Source organism: Pundamilia nyererei, unplaced genomic scaffold, assembly GCF_000239375.1.
Source record: "Pundamilia nyererei isolate P.nyererei 1_Seehausen unplaced genomic scaffold, PunNye1.0 scaffold00250, whole genome shotgun sequence".
Classification (NCBI taxonomy): domain Eukaryota; kingdom Metazoa; phylum Chordata; class Actinopteri; order Cichliformes; family Cichlidae; genus Pundamilia; species Pundamilia nyererei.
Window position 1 is genome coordinate 316,749 of NW_005187651.1, and position 12,912 is coordinate 329,660.

The 12,912-nt window shown below is 38.3% G+C and overlaps 1 protein-coding gene across 4 annotated transcripts in view; it reads left to right on the forward strand.

Moving 5' to 3' along the window:
- Positions 1-12,912, forward strand: part of hoga1 (4-hydroxy-2-oxoglutarate aldolase 1) — a 70,832-nt gene that overhangs the window by 11,233 nt on the left and 46,687 nt on the right. For all 4 annotated transcript variants that reach the window (XM_005749592.1, XM_005749591.1, XM_013915044.1 and 1 more), the window contains one exon: positions 5,966-6,062. In XM_005749592.1, coding sequence (XP_005749649.1) covers positions 5,966-6,062 — 97 coding nt within the window. The remainder of the gene's footprint in view (positions 1-5,965; positions 6,063-12,912) is intronic.

A 12,912-nucleotide genomic window follows, 5' to 3' on the forward strand; every position in this document is an offset into this window, starting at 1 on the left:
TTTTTTTTTCGCCTGTCCCATTTGGTTCTTTTATTTCTATAGCACCACTTCACAAAAACAATTAACTCTGCAAATGGTGCAAACTAGAGGAGAAAGTACACATAAGTTGATGGCATGCAGTAGTGGTACATTTACACATGGGGAGTAAATAGAGGAGAGGGGAGGAGAGGTGCTCAGGGCATAATCCCAGCAGTCTGAGCCTATAGCAGGATAACTACAGAGTGGTTCAGGGTACAGTTCAGTACCATACCATAGCACTTTATTTATAAGGCACTTTTAAAACAATAACAGGGCTGACCAATGTGCTGTACAATAACACAAAATATAAAAGACAAACACATGACAGAAGGTAAAAGATGTAGAAAAACAAAAGAGCTGTTGAAGTTAAACAGGAAACGAGTACATAAATGTAACATAGACATCTCACACTGGGTCGAAGGCCAGGGAGTAAAAGTGTGTATTTAAATGAGATTTCAAAAACGGTGAGCGAAGGAGCATGCAGTGGAAAATCATTCCACAATTTTGGAGCCACAACTGCAAAAACCCTGTCACCTCTGAGTTTACGTTCCGTCTTTGGAATAAGCAAAAGCATCTGGTCTGCTGACCTGAGAGAATGAGGCGGGACGTCCGAGCTGGAGTAAAGGTGCTCCAGCTCGGACTGATCTAATGGGGCACAACCATTAAGAGACTTAAAGACAAATAAAAGGATTTTAAAATGAATTCATAAACGAATTGGAATCTAGTGAAGGGACGCTAAAATTGGAGTGATGTGCTCTCACTTGCTTGTGCCAGATAAAAAAAATTAGCAGTGATGTTTTTTGCACCAGCTGATTACGATGAAAGGTGCATGATAGTAATCGAGACGAGAAGCTATAAACTCATGTATTAATGTTTCAAGGTTGAGTTTGGCTAGAAGAGACTTGACCTTTGACAGTTGCCTCAGTTGGAAAAAGCAGGATTTTAACACTGCATTCACATGAGGATTGAGAAGTAATAAATGCATGAACTAGTTTTTCAGTGTCACTCTGAGACAGGATAGACAGAATTTCAGAGATATTGCACAAATGGAAGAAAGCAGTCCTGTATATTTGTTATAACAATAGTGTATGCTAGTGTAAGTAGCAGAAACTCAAAACTATGTAAACTAATAAATAAAGCACAAGTATCCAAGATTTCTACATAAACATACTGGCAGTAAGTGTTTCGTAACACAAACAAACCTTTAGAGTGAAGTATTACTTCAAAGGCGCTCTTAGACTTGGCCTGGAGATGTCATTAGTGAATAAAATCATTGCTCTTTAATTACTTTCTTTCAGTTCTATTTTAGAAGCAGCTTGATTGCAGCAATTGCATTTTCAAGCAGATGTAGTGATGCTGATGACTGACAGCAGATCTGAGAAGGATGGAAGAAAATAAATACAATATGTTGAAGGTAAAACCCGAGGTTTCAGTACATCTAGTAGTTTAGTAGCTTGTTTGTTCAGTCACAGATGCCCATTTCAATCCTGCTTAAGACATTTCACAGTCTTTCCTGATTGCCAATCTGAAATCTGATTTAAATGTTTGAAAAGGCACTCGACTCTTTCGAAGAGTTTCTGTTATTCTTGTCATGTGCTTAAGTTATTTACTGCTTTCACATATCCCCTCACTGGCATTATTAAGGTTTCATTTCATCTTACTTCATCTTCTTTAATCTGATTCCTTCTGCCTACACAGTGGGTGTTTTACTAAGAGTCTGTGTGTCTCCTGCGCACGCAAAATATGTGAATCTACTGAGCAGTATGATGTCATTGCTATCTTGGCACGACAAACCTGTCTGCGCAGTCCAAACAATTATCTCCTCTAAGTGGAGTAATTAAAACAACAATATTATTATTTATCCCAGTAAGAGAGAGTTGGAGGCAATTAAAGTCACGTCTTAAGAAGCCATGGACACTCAAATAAGACATAATGAGACGTAACAAATCTTTTCATCTGTAGTTATAAAAACGTTTAATGGATTGAAATGGAATCTTGCCATGTTGTCACTGAAATTCAAACTATGTACTGTCAGAAAAGTAACAACTGGATGTGATGAGGGTTTAATGGTTTTTTTTAATACATTTAAGATAGAACCGTCAACAGCTTTAACTTTAAAGCTGATGATAGTCACAAAGTTTCTACATTAAAATTCAATCAAAGTTGCTTGAGTCCTTGTGACCATGTGATTGCTGATAAATCGAAGGGGGTGCACTTCGGGATAGGAAGTAGCTTCTTAGCTTGAGATGAATCTGATACCGTTAAAGAAAGAAGAAAAAAAAAAGAGTAAAAATGTAAATTTAAAAAAAAGCTCTTCTTTGTTTAAATGTACATAACTGACGCAGATAAGCGATAACTTCAACTTGACATGAATTGTGCTTTAGTGGCAAATCTACGTTGTAACGATGGACACAGAACACATAGCTATGTTTACCACCTATAGGTATTATTAAAATTCAATCTTTCGATGCCTTAATCTTTCTGTACATATTACGTTCTTACAGTCCTTATTTTACAAAGATGGGGTTTGAAAGAAGTACAGTGGAACCCCATTTAACGAAAAATTCAAGTTACGAAGGGACTTAACGGCAATATTTCTGCCCGTGTTACGGCAAAATGCCCGTGTAACAAAATCCTCTGGCTCTGATTGGCTGAGCCCAGAATGCCTACAATATTCATTTGATTGTTGGGTTTCTCCCTGTATGTATTATTGTAGGGTCTACCTTACGATATAAAGTGCCTTGAGGTGACTGTTGTTGTGATTTGGTGCTGTATAAAAAATGAAAGAAGATAGAATTGAATTGAATTTCTATTTTATAAACCAATGCAAAATTGAAAGAACCTCAGAGATGTATTTCTGTGGTATGCTGTGGCTGTATGATGATGCTAAGTTGGTTAACAAGCAGATAAGTCTTACTGATGGAGTAAACATAAAGCTAGCTTTCTGTTTTGAAGCCCCTTTAAGCCTAAAGATCTCTTCATTGAGTATGTCATAGGTGTCAAACTCTGGCCCGCAGCCTAATTACATTTGGTCCGCGAAGCCATACCAAATTACTATTAGAGCTGGCCTACTGGTATTATACAGCTAATATATATATATTTTTAGTATGAAGCTTTGCTTGTTCCATATTCAGTTTTTCAGCAAAACGTGTTTGAGTCCATAAGAAAAGATTCATTCTTATATCTAGAGAAATAAATATATTTCAATAAATATTAACGTTAGCCCGCGACTTTGTTCCAGTTTTGAATTTTGGCCCACTGTGTATTTGAGTTTGACACCCCTGGAGTATGTACTTGTACCAGATTAACCCTTGATCTGTCCTAACTCCTATTACTCTCTTTTCTTTCTTTTTCTCTTTCCTCTGATAAAGCGGCTTTTTGCATCTGCCATGCCAGGTAATCAAAGATATCAATCAGGGTCTCTGACATTAAAACTACACATACATATAGGCTATATCTATACATAGTTTTTTTACACCCATTATAAAGAAGAAACATAATTAATTTCATAATAAAAGGTTAAATCAAAAAAATGCTATAAAATGAGCTGTAGTCCAATGTTTGCAATATATATATATATATATATCAAAATAAATTGAAAACATTTTTATACATAAAGTACATAAGTACATCCTAGTACATTAGTTTATTAGATTTTTTTACATAACTGACCAAGAACATATTTGATTGTGTTTAAAAAAAAATGTCTTCATATAAAGCTGATATACAATATATGACCTCATATTTCATAGTCATTTCCATGTTGATAAAAAAACAGAAAAAGTAAGGGCGCTTTTATAACACCTGTAAATCCATTCAGTGAGAATCACAGGTACGAGATTAAGAGCCAAGTGTTAATCGGCACAGGGTATGGGGTGAGCTGCTTCATTCAAAGATCTGACATGTATGATCTTGACTTTGTTATTGAAAGCTGTCCTGTCATCATGTTCAGATCTTATGAGAGCTCGAAGGCCTTCAGAATAAAAGGCTATGGATATTTTTTAGTCTGACCCAGGTTTAAAAGATTTCTGAATGATCTGAAATAAAGCATAAAATTATCTACAATTGACATAATTTTCAGATGAAATTAGCGGCAAAGTCAGCCCAAGAGTAGAGCTTTTGATGCAAAAAAAAAAAAATCTCCAGAAACCTTCAAATTGTGTTAAGGCGTCTGCAGGCAACGACTGGAAGAGATGTCAAAGTTCATATATCTGCAATCAGAAAGAGACTGCACAAGTTTGACCTGCGTGTGAAGCATACCAGAAAAAGTCTTTGCTATCCAAAAAGAACATCAGAGCAAAGCTCTGCTAGTCTGAGGCTTTTTCAAGCAATATGCTTTGAATGGACTGTTAAAGATAGAACTGTTTAATCGACAGGAACAGATTTTATGAGGATGAGAAGAAACTCATGCCAGCTTGTAGCCACTGATTTAAGCATATATTATGCATTCTGTCAAAGACACTTACTAAAATGTGAAGTTATCTGTGTGAAAGTTGAAGTCGAACCAGAAGTCACTCTTTCAACCACATAACGATCCTGAGCACAATAGAAACACCACCAAGGAATGGCTCAAAGCAAGTAAATTGAGGGTTATGGAATGGCTGATTCGAAGCCCAGATTCAAAGCAGATTGAAACATTGAAGAAAGCAGTGTGTGCATGAAAACTCTCAAACATTTTGCAAGTGAAAGTATTTGCCCTTTTGAACAGCTAAAAGAAGCCATCTATGCTGTCGGCATGACTAATAGCTTGTGAACACAGTTTTTTTTTCTTTTTCCTCAGAAGAACGTCTGAAAATCTCTACATGTTGATATTTCTATCAAATAAAATATTGAAAAAGCATGACTATTTTGACTATATTAAAGAGACTTTTTTCTGTTATTTTCAATCAGATTCATGGATATGAACCCAAACAACATTGAGCTCTGCACCACATTTAATAAGTTCCCCAGAAAAATGAGCTGAATAAACAATGAGCAGTTGTTAAGCTAGGGGAAAACAAACAAAGTGACAGGCATAGAGATTTCTGACATTAATAAGGTAAGACCTGAACCTTTAACAAAAGCTCCAGCAGATCAGCCACCTGTACAGCTCATACTGCAGAGGGTTAAATTTCCCCATGCCCTCGTGTTAGATCATAGGCTAATGACAATAATAAGAAGGGTTAAAAGAAAAGAAAAGAAAATGACTGTGTTTTAGGGCAGACTGCAGCCTTGCAGCAATTTTGCTTTTCCATTGAGGACCTGCCTCTAAATAGCCAGAGTGCCCGAGCCTTCAGGAGGCCAGCAGGGGCTCCTGCAGCCTGCCTGACTGACTGATCAACTGCAGTCCTCTTGTTTGAAATTAATAATATGGAGAAACTGATTGGCAGTCTCTGGTTAAAAATAGAAGCTCCTTGGTAACACGGATGGAGGGTGTGGGTTTTCCCTGTGGAGCATTCAGCTTCATGCACAGAGCAACCACAGAGTTGTCTAATGCTCCCTTTGAACACTTCAGGTTATTTGGATTCTGCACTTCATATCTGGATTTACAAAAGAGAATTAAAAGAGGCGAAACAAAATGGGGAGCTCATCAGTTATTCATGAGCTTCTCCCATCCTCCGCCTCCTTCTGCTTCCCATCTTTTGAAGTTCATTCCTCTTTTTTAATTGTCACTTGGGACTTGTCTGTTTCCCTCTCTCTCCTTCTCCTCCCCCTTCTTTTTTGGATCTTCAGCGATCCCCTCTAAAAACCTCGACCATGTGTAGAGACTGTGCTTCTCTCAATTCAAGCGATTTGTTTACCCCTGTGAGATGTTGGGTTTGTCGTCTCTTGTGACAGCCTCCCCTGTGATTAAGAAACTATAACCGATATTAGTCCTGCTGCAAAAAGAGGAGTGATAACAATGAAACCATTCTGATTTTTACTTCCTCTTCCCCTTCTGTTTATTTTTTTTTAACTTGTTCTGCAGATCACACGGATCGGCCTGATTGTCCATAAAACCAAGGCGCAGGATTTCCAGGTTTTAGCGGGCTCGGCTGGGTTTTTAATGGCAGCCTATTGTGTGGGTAAGAAATCTAATACAAGGACTGCTGTTCCTCACAGAGATGCACTGGCACCATTTACTTGTTAAAGTGAAAATATAGGAAAAAAGTGTATTTTAGGTTCCTTTTTCCATAAGAACAAGTGTAAAAACACTAAGAATAATAATCATTTATGAATATTTGTTTCTGATAAAAGATCATCTCTGCTTTCTGGCAGGATTTGACTACATCTCAGGCCACTTAGACTTACTCTATATGTGTTTTTTTCTTTTTAGGACTGTTGCTATATCAGATTATTGGTATGTCGGTAAAAGTATCCATTTCTGAGATTTTGTTACAGCATATGAAATAATATTGTGTTACATAGGATGGTAGCATGTGTTAAGAAAGTGGTAGGAAAGATTTTTAGAAAATGAATTAAAAATGATTGAAGAGATGTGCGAAAAAGAACATTTCTCATCGTTTTCTGTGTTTTTAACACATTTCATGTTTTTTTTTAAAACCAGAATTATCTTCTCTACGACATCGTGACTCTTCTGTGGATGAAATTTGCCCATTGTGTTTTTCAGGGAAGAAAGTAATTTATATTTGTGAGAGACATATAAACCTGTCTCAGTCAGAGTTTTCTAGGTTTGTAGAGGCGTAACCTCAAAAACACCGATAGATAGAACTTTATTAATCCCACAAGGGAAATTGTGCAGCAATTAGACCACACGCTAATACAACAGGAGACAAATACAAAACAGTTAACCTATCCTTTTTAATAAGAATGAGCCAACACAAACAGACACTGAAAATACACAGAAGCTGCAACAATACAAAATCACTTGTGCATATTTTAGCTAGTACTTCAGTATTTAGCAGTAGCTCTGTTTCATTTTGTCTCTCGCATCCATCTTCCCTTTGACCGTGCATTACTCCAGGGACTTGTCTAACATATTGTGCAGAGAGGCAGGTAGGTACTGGATGCCTTGCAGAGTGAGCGGGAGAGAGGGCTATCAGCAGCATGCTGTACAAGTGTCTTTGAGGTGCACACTCACCCGCTACAGATGAGAGCATGAAGTCTACTGCATCATCAGATTAATGACTGATGTGTGGATCCTCAGAGGTCCTTCCACTCATTCCTGCTTTTTAGAAATATGCTGCTCAAATTCAAGACAGATCAAAGGGAGCTCACCCTGTCTCCCTGATTGTCCTGGAATTACAGTGCTGACGCCATACGTCCTAAACATGCTCATACAATAAATTCCTAAAACACACAGTAATGGCTTAAAATGGGATGTCCTTGTTATTTGTCCTTATTTAACACTTGTTATTGATTTCTAATTGATTTATTCTACTTTCCAGCTAGTACAGCTGCACTTTTCTGCCCTCCCTCAGCATACAGCTGCACAGCCACACAGAATTTGAATAGTTTGTGTCGATTACAACACAGGAAGATGTTTAAAACTGTTGTAAAGGACCATAAATAAGTGGTCAATAATGATTACGGCAAATCACAAAAATAAGATGAGATGCCATATGTGGAGCAACTTCCTGATAAGCAGGTCTGAGGCACACAAGCTCCTTACTACCACAGACCTGGAAAGAGGACGGGCAAACACAAATACACAACCATTCAAGCCCACAGAGAAAAGGAGGCTATCGCACAAAGGAAAGGGAGAGGAATGAGAGGCGAAGCTAGGTCTCTTAGAGCATCTGGATGCAACACATCAGACAGGCAGGGGAGAAAGGCTGCATGATTCATTATACGTGGCTTGCAAAAGTATTCGCCCCCCTTGAATTTTCCCACATTTTGTCACATTACAGCCACAAACATGAATCAATTTTATTGAATTCCACGTGAAAGACCAACACAAAGTGGTGTACATGTGAGAAGTGGAACGAACATCAAACATGATTCCAAACATTTTTTACAAATAACTGCAAAGTGGGGTGTGCGTAATTATTCAGCCCCCTGAGTCAATACTTTGTAGAACCACCTTTTGCTGCAATTACAGCTGCCAGTCTTTTAGGGTTTGTCTCTACCAGCTTTGCACATCTAGAGACTAAAATCTTTGCCCATTCTTCTTTGCAAAACAGCTCCAGCTCAGTCAGATTAGATGGACAGCGTTTGTGAACAGCAGTTTTCAGATCTTGCCACAGATTCTCGATTGGATTTAGATCTGGACTTTGACTGGGCCATTCTAACACATGGATATGTTTTGTTTTAAACCACTCCATTGTTGCCCTGGCTTTATGTTCAGGGTCGTTGTCCCTGCTGGAGAGAAGCACCCCCAGAGCATGATGCTGCCACCACCATATTTGACAGTGGGGATGATGTGTTCAGAGTGATGTGCAGTGTTAGTTTTCCGCCACACATAGCGTTTTGCATTTTGGCCAAAAAGTTCCATTTTGTTCTCATCTGACCAGAGCACCTTCTTCCACATGTGTGCTGTGTCCCCCACATGGCTTGTGGCAAACTGCAAACGGCACTTCTTATGGTTTTCTGTTAACAATGGCTTTCTTCTTGCCACTCTTCCATAAAGGCCAACTTTGTGCAGTGCACGACTAATAGTTGTCCTATGGACAGATTTCCCCACCTGAGCTGTAGATCTCTGCAGCTCGTCCAGAGTCACCATGGGCCTCTTGGCTGCATTTCTGATCAGCGCTCTCCTTGTTCAGCCTGTGAGTTTAGGTGGACGGCCTTGTCTTGGTAGGTTTACAGTTGTGCCATACTCCTTCCATTTCTGAATGATCGCTTGAACAGTGCTCCGTGGGATGTTCAAGGCTTGGGAAATCTTTGTGTAGCCTAAGCCTACTTTAAATGTCTCAATAACTTTATCCCTTCATGGTGTTGTTGCTCCTAATATTCTCTTAGACAACCTTTGAGGCCGTCACAGAGCAGCTGTATTTGTACTGACATTAGATTACACACAGGTGCTCTCTATTTAGTCATTAGCACTCATCAGGCAATGTCTATGGGCAACTGACTGCACTCAGACCAAAGGGGGCTGAATAATTATGCACACCCCACTTTGCAGTTATTTATTTGTAAAAAATGTTTGGAATCATGTAGGATTTTTGTTCCACTTCTCACGTGTACACCACTTTGTATTAAGATAAGATAAGATAACTCTTTATTGTCATTGCACAGTCATACATAGTACAATAGTACAATGAGATTGAAAAACTGCCCTACGTCGGCACATATAACACAACACGACACGATATGACACATCACAACGCAACACAAACAACACAACACAGTATATTAACTTAGTAATAAAAAAAGAAGAATAAGTGTATGTGTATTGCACACTGTTATTATTGCACATTATTGGTCTTTAACGTGGAATTCCAATAAAATTGATTAATGTTTGTGGCTGTAATGTGACAAAATGTGGGAAAGTTCAAGAGGGCTGAATACTTTTGCAAGCCACTGTATATGTAACAGTTAACCCAGCTGCAAATTACAGATAGTTAATATAATCAATAATATTGTATTGTAACACTTTGGCTTAAAGCAGATGGTAGCAATGAACTAAAACACTGAATTCATACAGAAACACAAAACAACTGTGAGAAATGTTGCTTGTCAGTGTTGCTTTTCTAACCGATCTCACCAAATGATGGATGTAACAGCTGCTTTGTGTGTAGTACGTACACAGTAAAATGCCCACCATTTTATTGTGTGTCCAGATTCTAAGTGTTCCAAATCTACTTTCACAAACATTCGACAATGTGCCCCAGAGGCATTCGCTACTTTCTGGTTAATAGCCCACAGTATGTTTTAGAGCTGTGAAAATTACAGTTGTTTCACTAATAACACAAAATGACAAATTGCCCCTAGAAAACAGGAAAAGGCACAGGCTTGTGTATTTGACTCGTAAGCTGCGTTTCACATGAACCAACCAATCAGGACTCGAGTAACTGTGCCATTGTTAGCAAGAGTAGGAACAAATCAGCTGGAATCTGATTGGATCATCAGAGGCAGAAGGCAGAAAAGATTTCAGATATTTAAAAACTGAAATAATTGAAATTGAAAATGTCCTATTGTTACACTGTCCAGTAGGGGACACAGTGTTTCTATGTAAAGCCACATTGAGATGAGTTTTTATTTTATGCTTCAGCTTTCACGTTAAACTTTATATCTGACTTTCATGACTCTCACCTTTCCCTCCGTGTAAGGTTGCTCAAAGCCAGTTTCTGAAAAATAACCCTGGACAGCACAGCAAGCAAACACAGGAAACTCAAGGAACCATGCAATCATGTCTATATTTCTCACAAGTTGTTGAGCCTAAATCCATATTTCTTCAGGATCAAAGAGCCTGGAAGCACAGAAGGGTTATCTGCATCCAACATTCAAGACACCAGCCCTGTGGTATCTTCTTATTTATATCTTAGCTGTGTGCAAAACACCTACAAACAACAACAACGTTACTAGTTACTCTCTGCCCCATCAGTTTTTTGACACAACTATTTAAAATAAATCAGTTTGGTGTTTTCTCACCCAGTGGAGAGGCACATAAGCTTCACTAAATTGTAAAGCAGCAGCAATATCAAGTAAAGTACCGTCTACCTTTTTCATATGCTGGCCACGTACAGTGTACTGTAAACTCGGATTAGATAACACACCTGGGAATGGACATCAGTATGATGCTCAAGATGCTCAAGAACCTAATGAGTCATGTTCTCCCACCACCAGCCCCGTCAAACACACTAATACACAGACACACACACACTCCCTCTCTCCGACGGTTCTCTGATCTTTGGTCCTTGACATGTTGTCATATATACAGAATTTGTCTTGTGAGTAAACGTGTGCGTGAAAGTGATGAAGGCAACACAGAACGAGTTATATGGGAAAGTCTGCGCACAATTTATTTTTTTTGTCCAAATGAATTCTGTCAGTAACCCTAACAAAGAAGCATGTCGGTCCATTTTAAACTTTAAAGAGACAGGACTGCTCACATCTAAATCCTCCATGCATGGGTTGCATGCAAACATATTATATGCTCTGCTGGCCATAGTTTCTAATTCTGCTGACTTTTAGCTATAGAGACATAAAGTGAAACCATTACATTGTTCAACTGAGTTTGAATCCTCATTAAAAATATTACCTTAGCACAAGTAATAAAAAAAGGATCCAGCTCCAATTGTGAAGATTTAACCTTCTTTTTTAGCTTCAGCAAACACTTTTCCCACCATCTAGCCTTGATTGCTGAACCCTCTCTAGCTTGATAGAGCGCCGCGCTAAAGAATGGAGAGCACTAAGGTGGAAGAGTTTAGATTTATAGGTCAAAAATCATTAAAGGATAATCTGCATGAATAAGAAAAACACTGTACTTACAATTTTTAATTGAACATTAATAAAGTCACCATTAATTGAAATGGTGACTTTATTACAGTAAATTTTAATTAGTGTGAAACGCACATTTCATTGTGGATCGTTTTCACTGTGACTTAGTCTGCATCAGTTTAGCCTTCAGTCCTTCGGTGGAGAAGCTTCCCCTCGCAGGCCTGCTTGTCTGTCTGTCAGCAGCCAACAGCAACACTAGACACACAGTTGTTGCCTGGGTTATCTATGTGGAAAAAAAAAAACAACTAATGAAAACAGAAAAGTCAGACAACCATCTCTAAAGTGATCATTGCCTTGTACTGACATACAATTGGAATGGAAAATCAGGACAGCTATACAATCAGGACAGTGATATATTAAAGTTGATATACTGAATGTTGGGTTTGTTCATTTCCATTTCTTTGAACACTAAATTCTACCCATAGATGCTATATTTAATATTTAAAACCCTCTGAAGGGGAAACAGAAAGAGACACGCGGCGATGTGGTGATGGAGAACACTGGCTCACAACTGATTGGGTGCTAAATATTTATTAGAGCTTTACCTTCACAGTCAGAGCCCAGACTGTCCACTAGCCATCAATCTTCAACCGTCAGCAACACGGAGACGAGCAAATTGCTTTATATGTGGACTAAACGCTGCACCGAGTGACTCCACACACAAAACGTGTCAAACCTCTGCCTTAAACATAGTTTAACAACAAGCTGTCAGCATACCATCTCACTCCTACATCAGGTTAGTTTGCAGAAATCTGAAGTGCCTATTGTTGATAACCTTTAAGGATTATGCTTGCAGCTAAAGACATCATTATGGCCTTAGTGTTTTCTGAGGTCTGAACTAGCGCCCCCCAAAAAGAAGGTTGCTTCTAGACTATTAATGAAAAATGGTTGCAGTGAAAGTATCAAGTAGTCAAAGAGAAAAAGAGAGAAATATCTAAAAAAAATATCAATTTCGTGTTGGAGATTATTTTTTCTCCCCTCTAATAATCCTGTCACACTTCAGACTTTACTCTGTAACTACTGAAATTTTTTTTTGATTTTTGTCATAATTGCAAACAGGAAGTTGTATCTGGCAAAAACTATTCTGGTTTCTTCCCTCTTTATAGATGAGGATTTTACAAACTAAGAGTATTTAAACTCAGAGGGTTAAAAAGATATCTCCTTGCATAACAGTTCCTAAAAAAGAGATGGATGGAAAAGGGAAGAAGATAAACATATATATATATATGTATGTATATATCACCAGTTACACCGGCAACTCCAGTATCCATGACTTAATAAAAAAGGTATCAAGGAATGAAGATGATGTGGCCTCTCACAACATCTTTTATGAACATCTTTTTAATGCTTGAAAGTCCGGCATTTTAACATACCAGTCTATGGAGATCGACGCATGTTTGGAGCAAACCTCAAGTGGCCACTACTGTAACTGCAGATTTTGGCATTTCCATGCTGACTTGATGGACTGTCATGTGTGATACATGACATTTTATTTTTGAGCAACAGCGCAACACTGCTTGGCACACCTCTGAA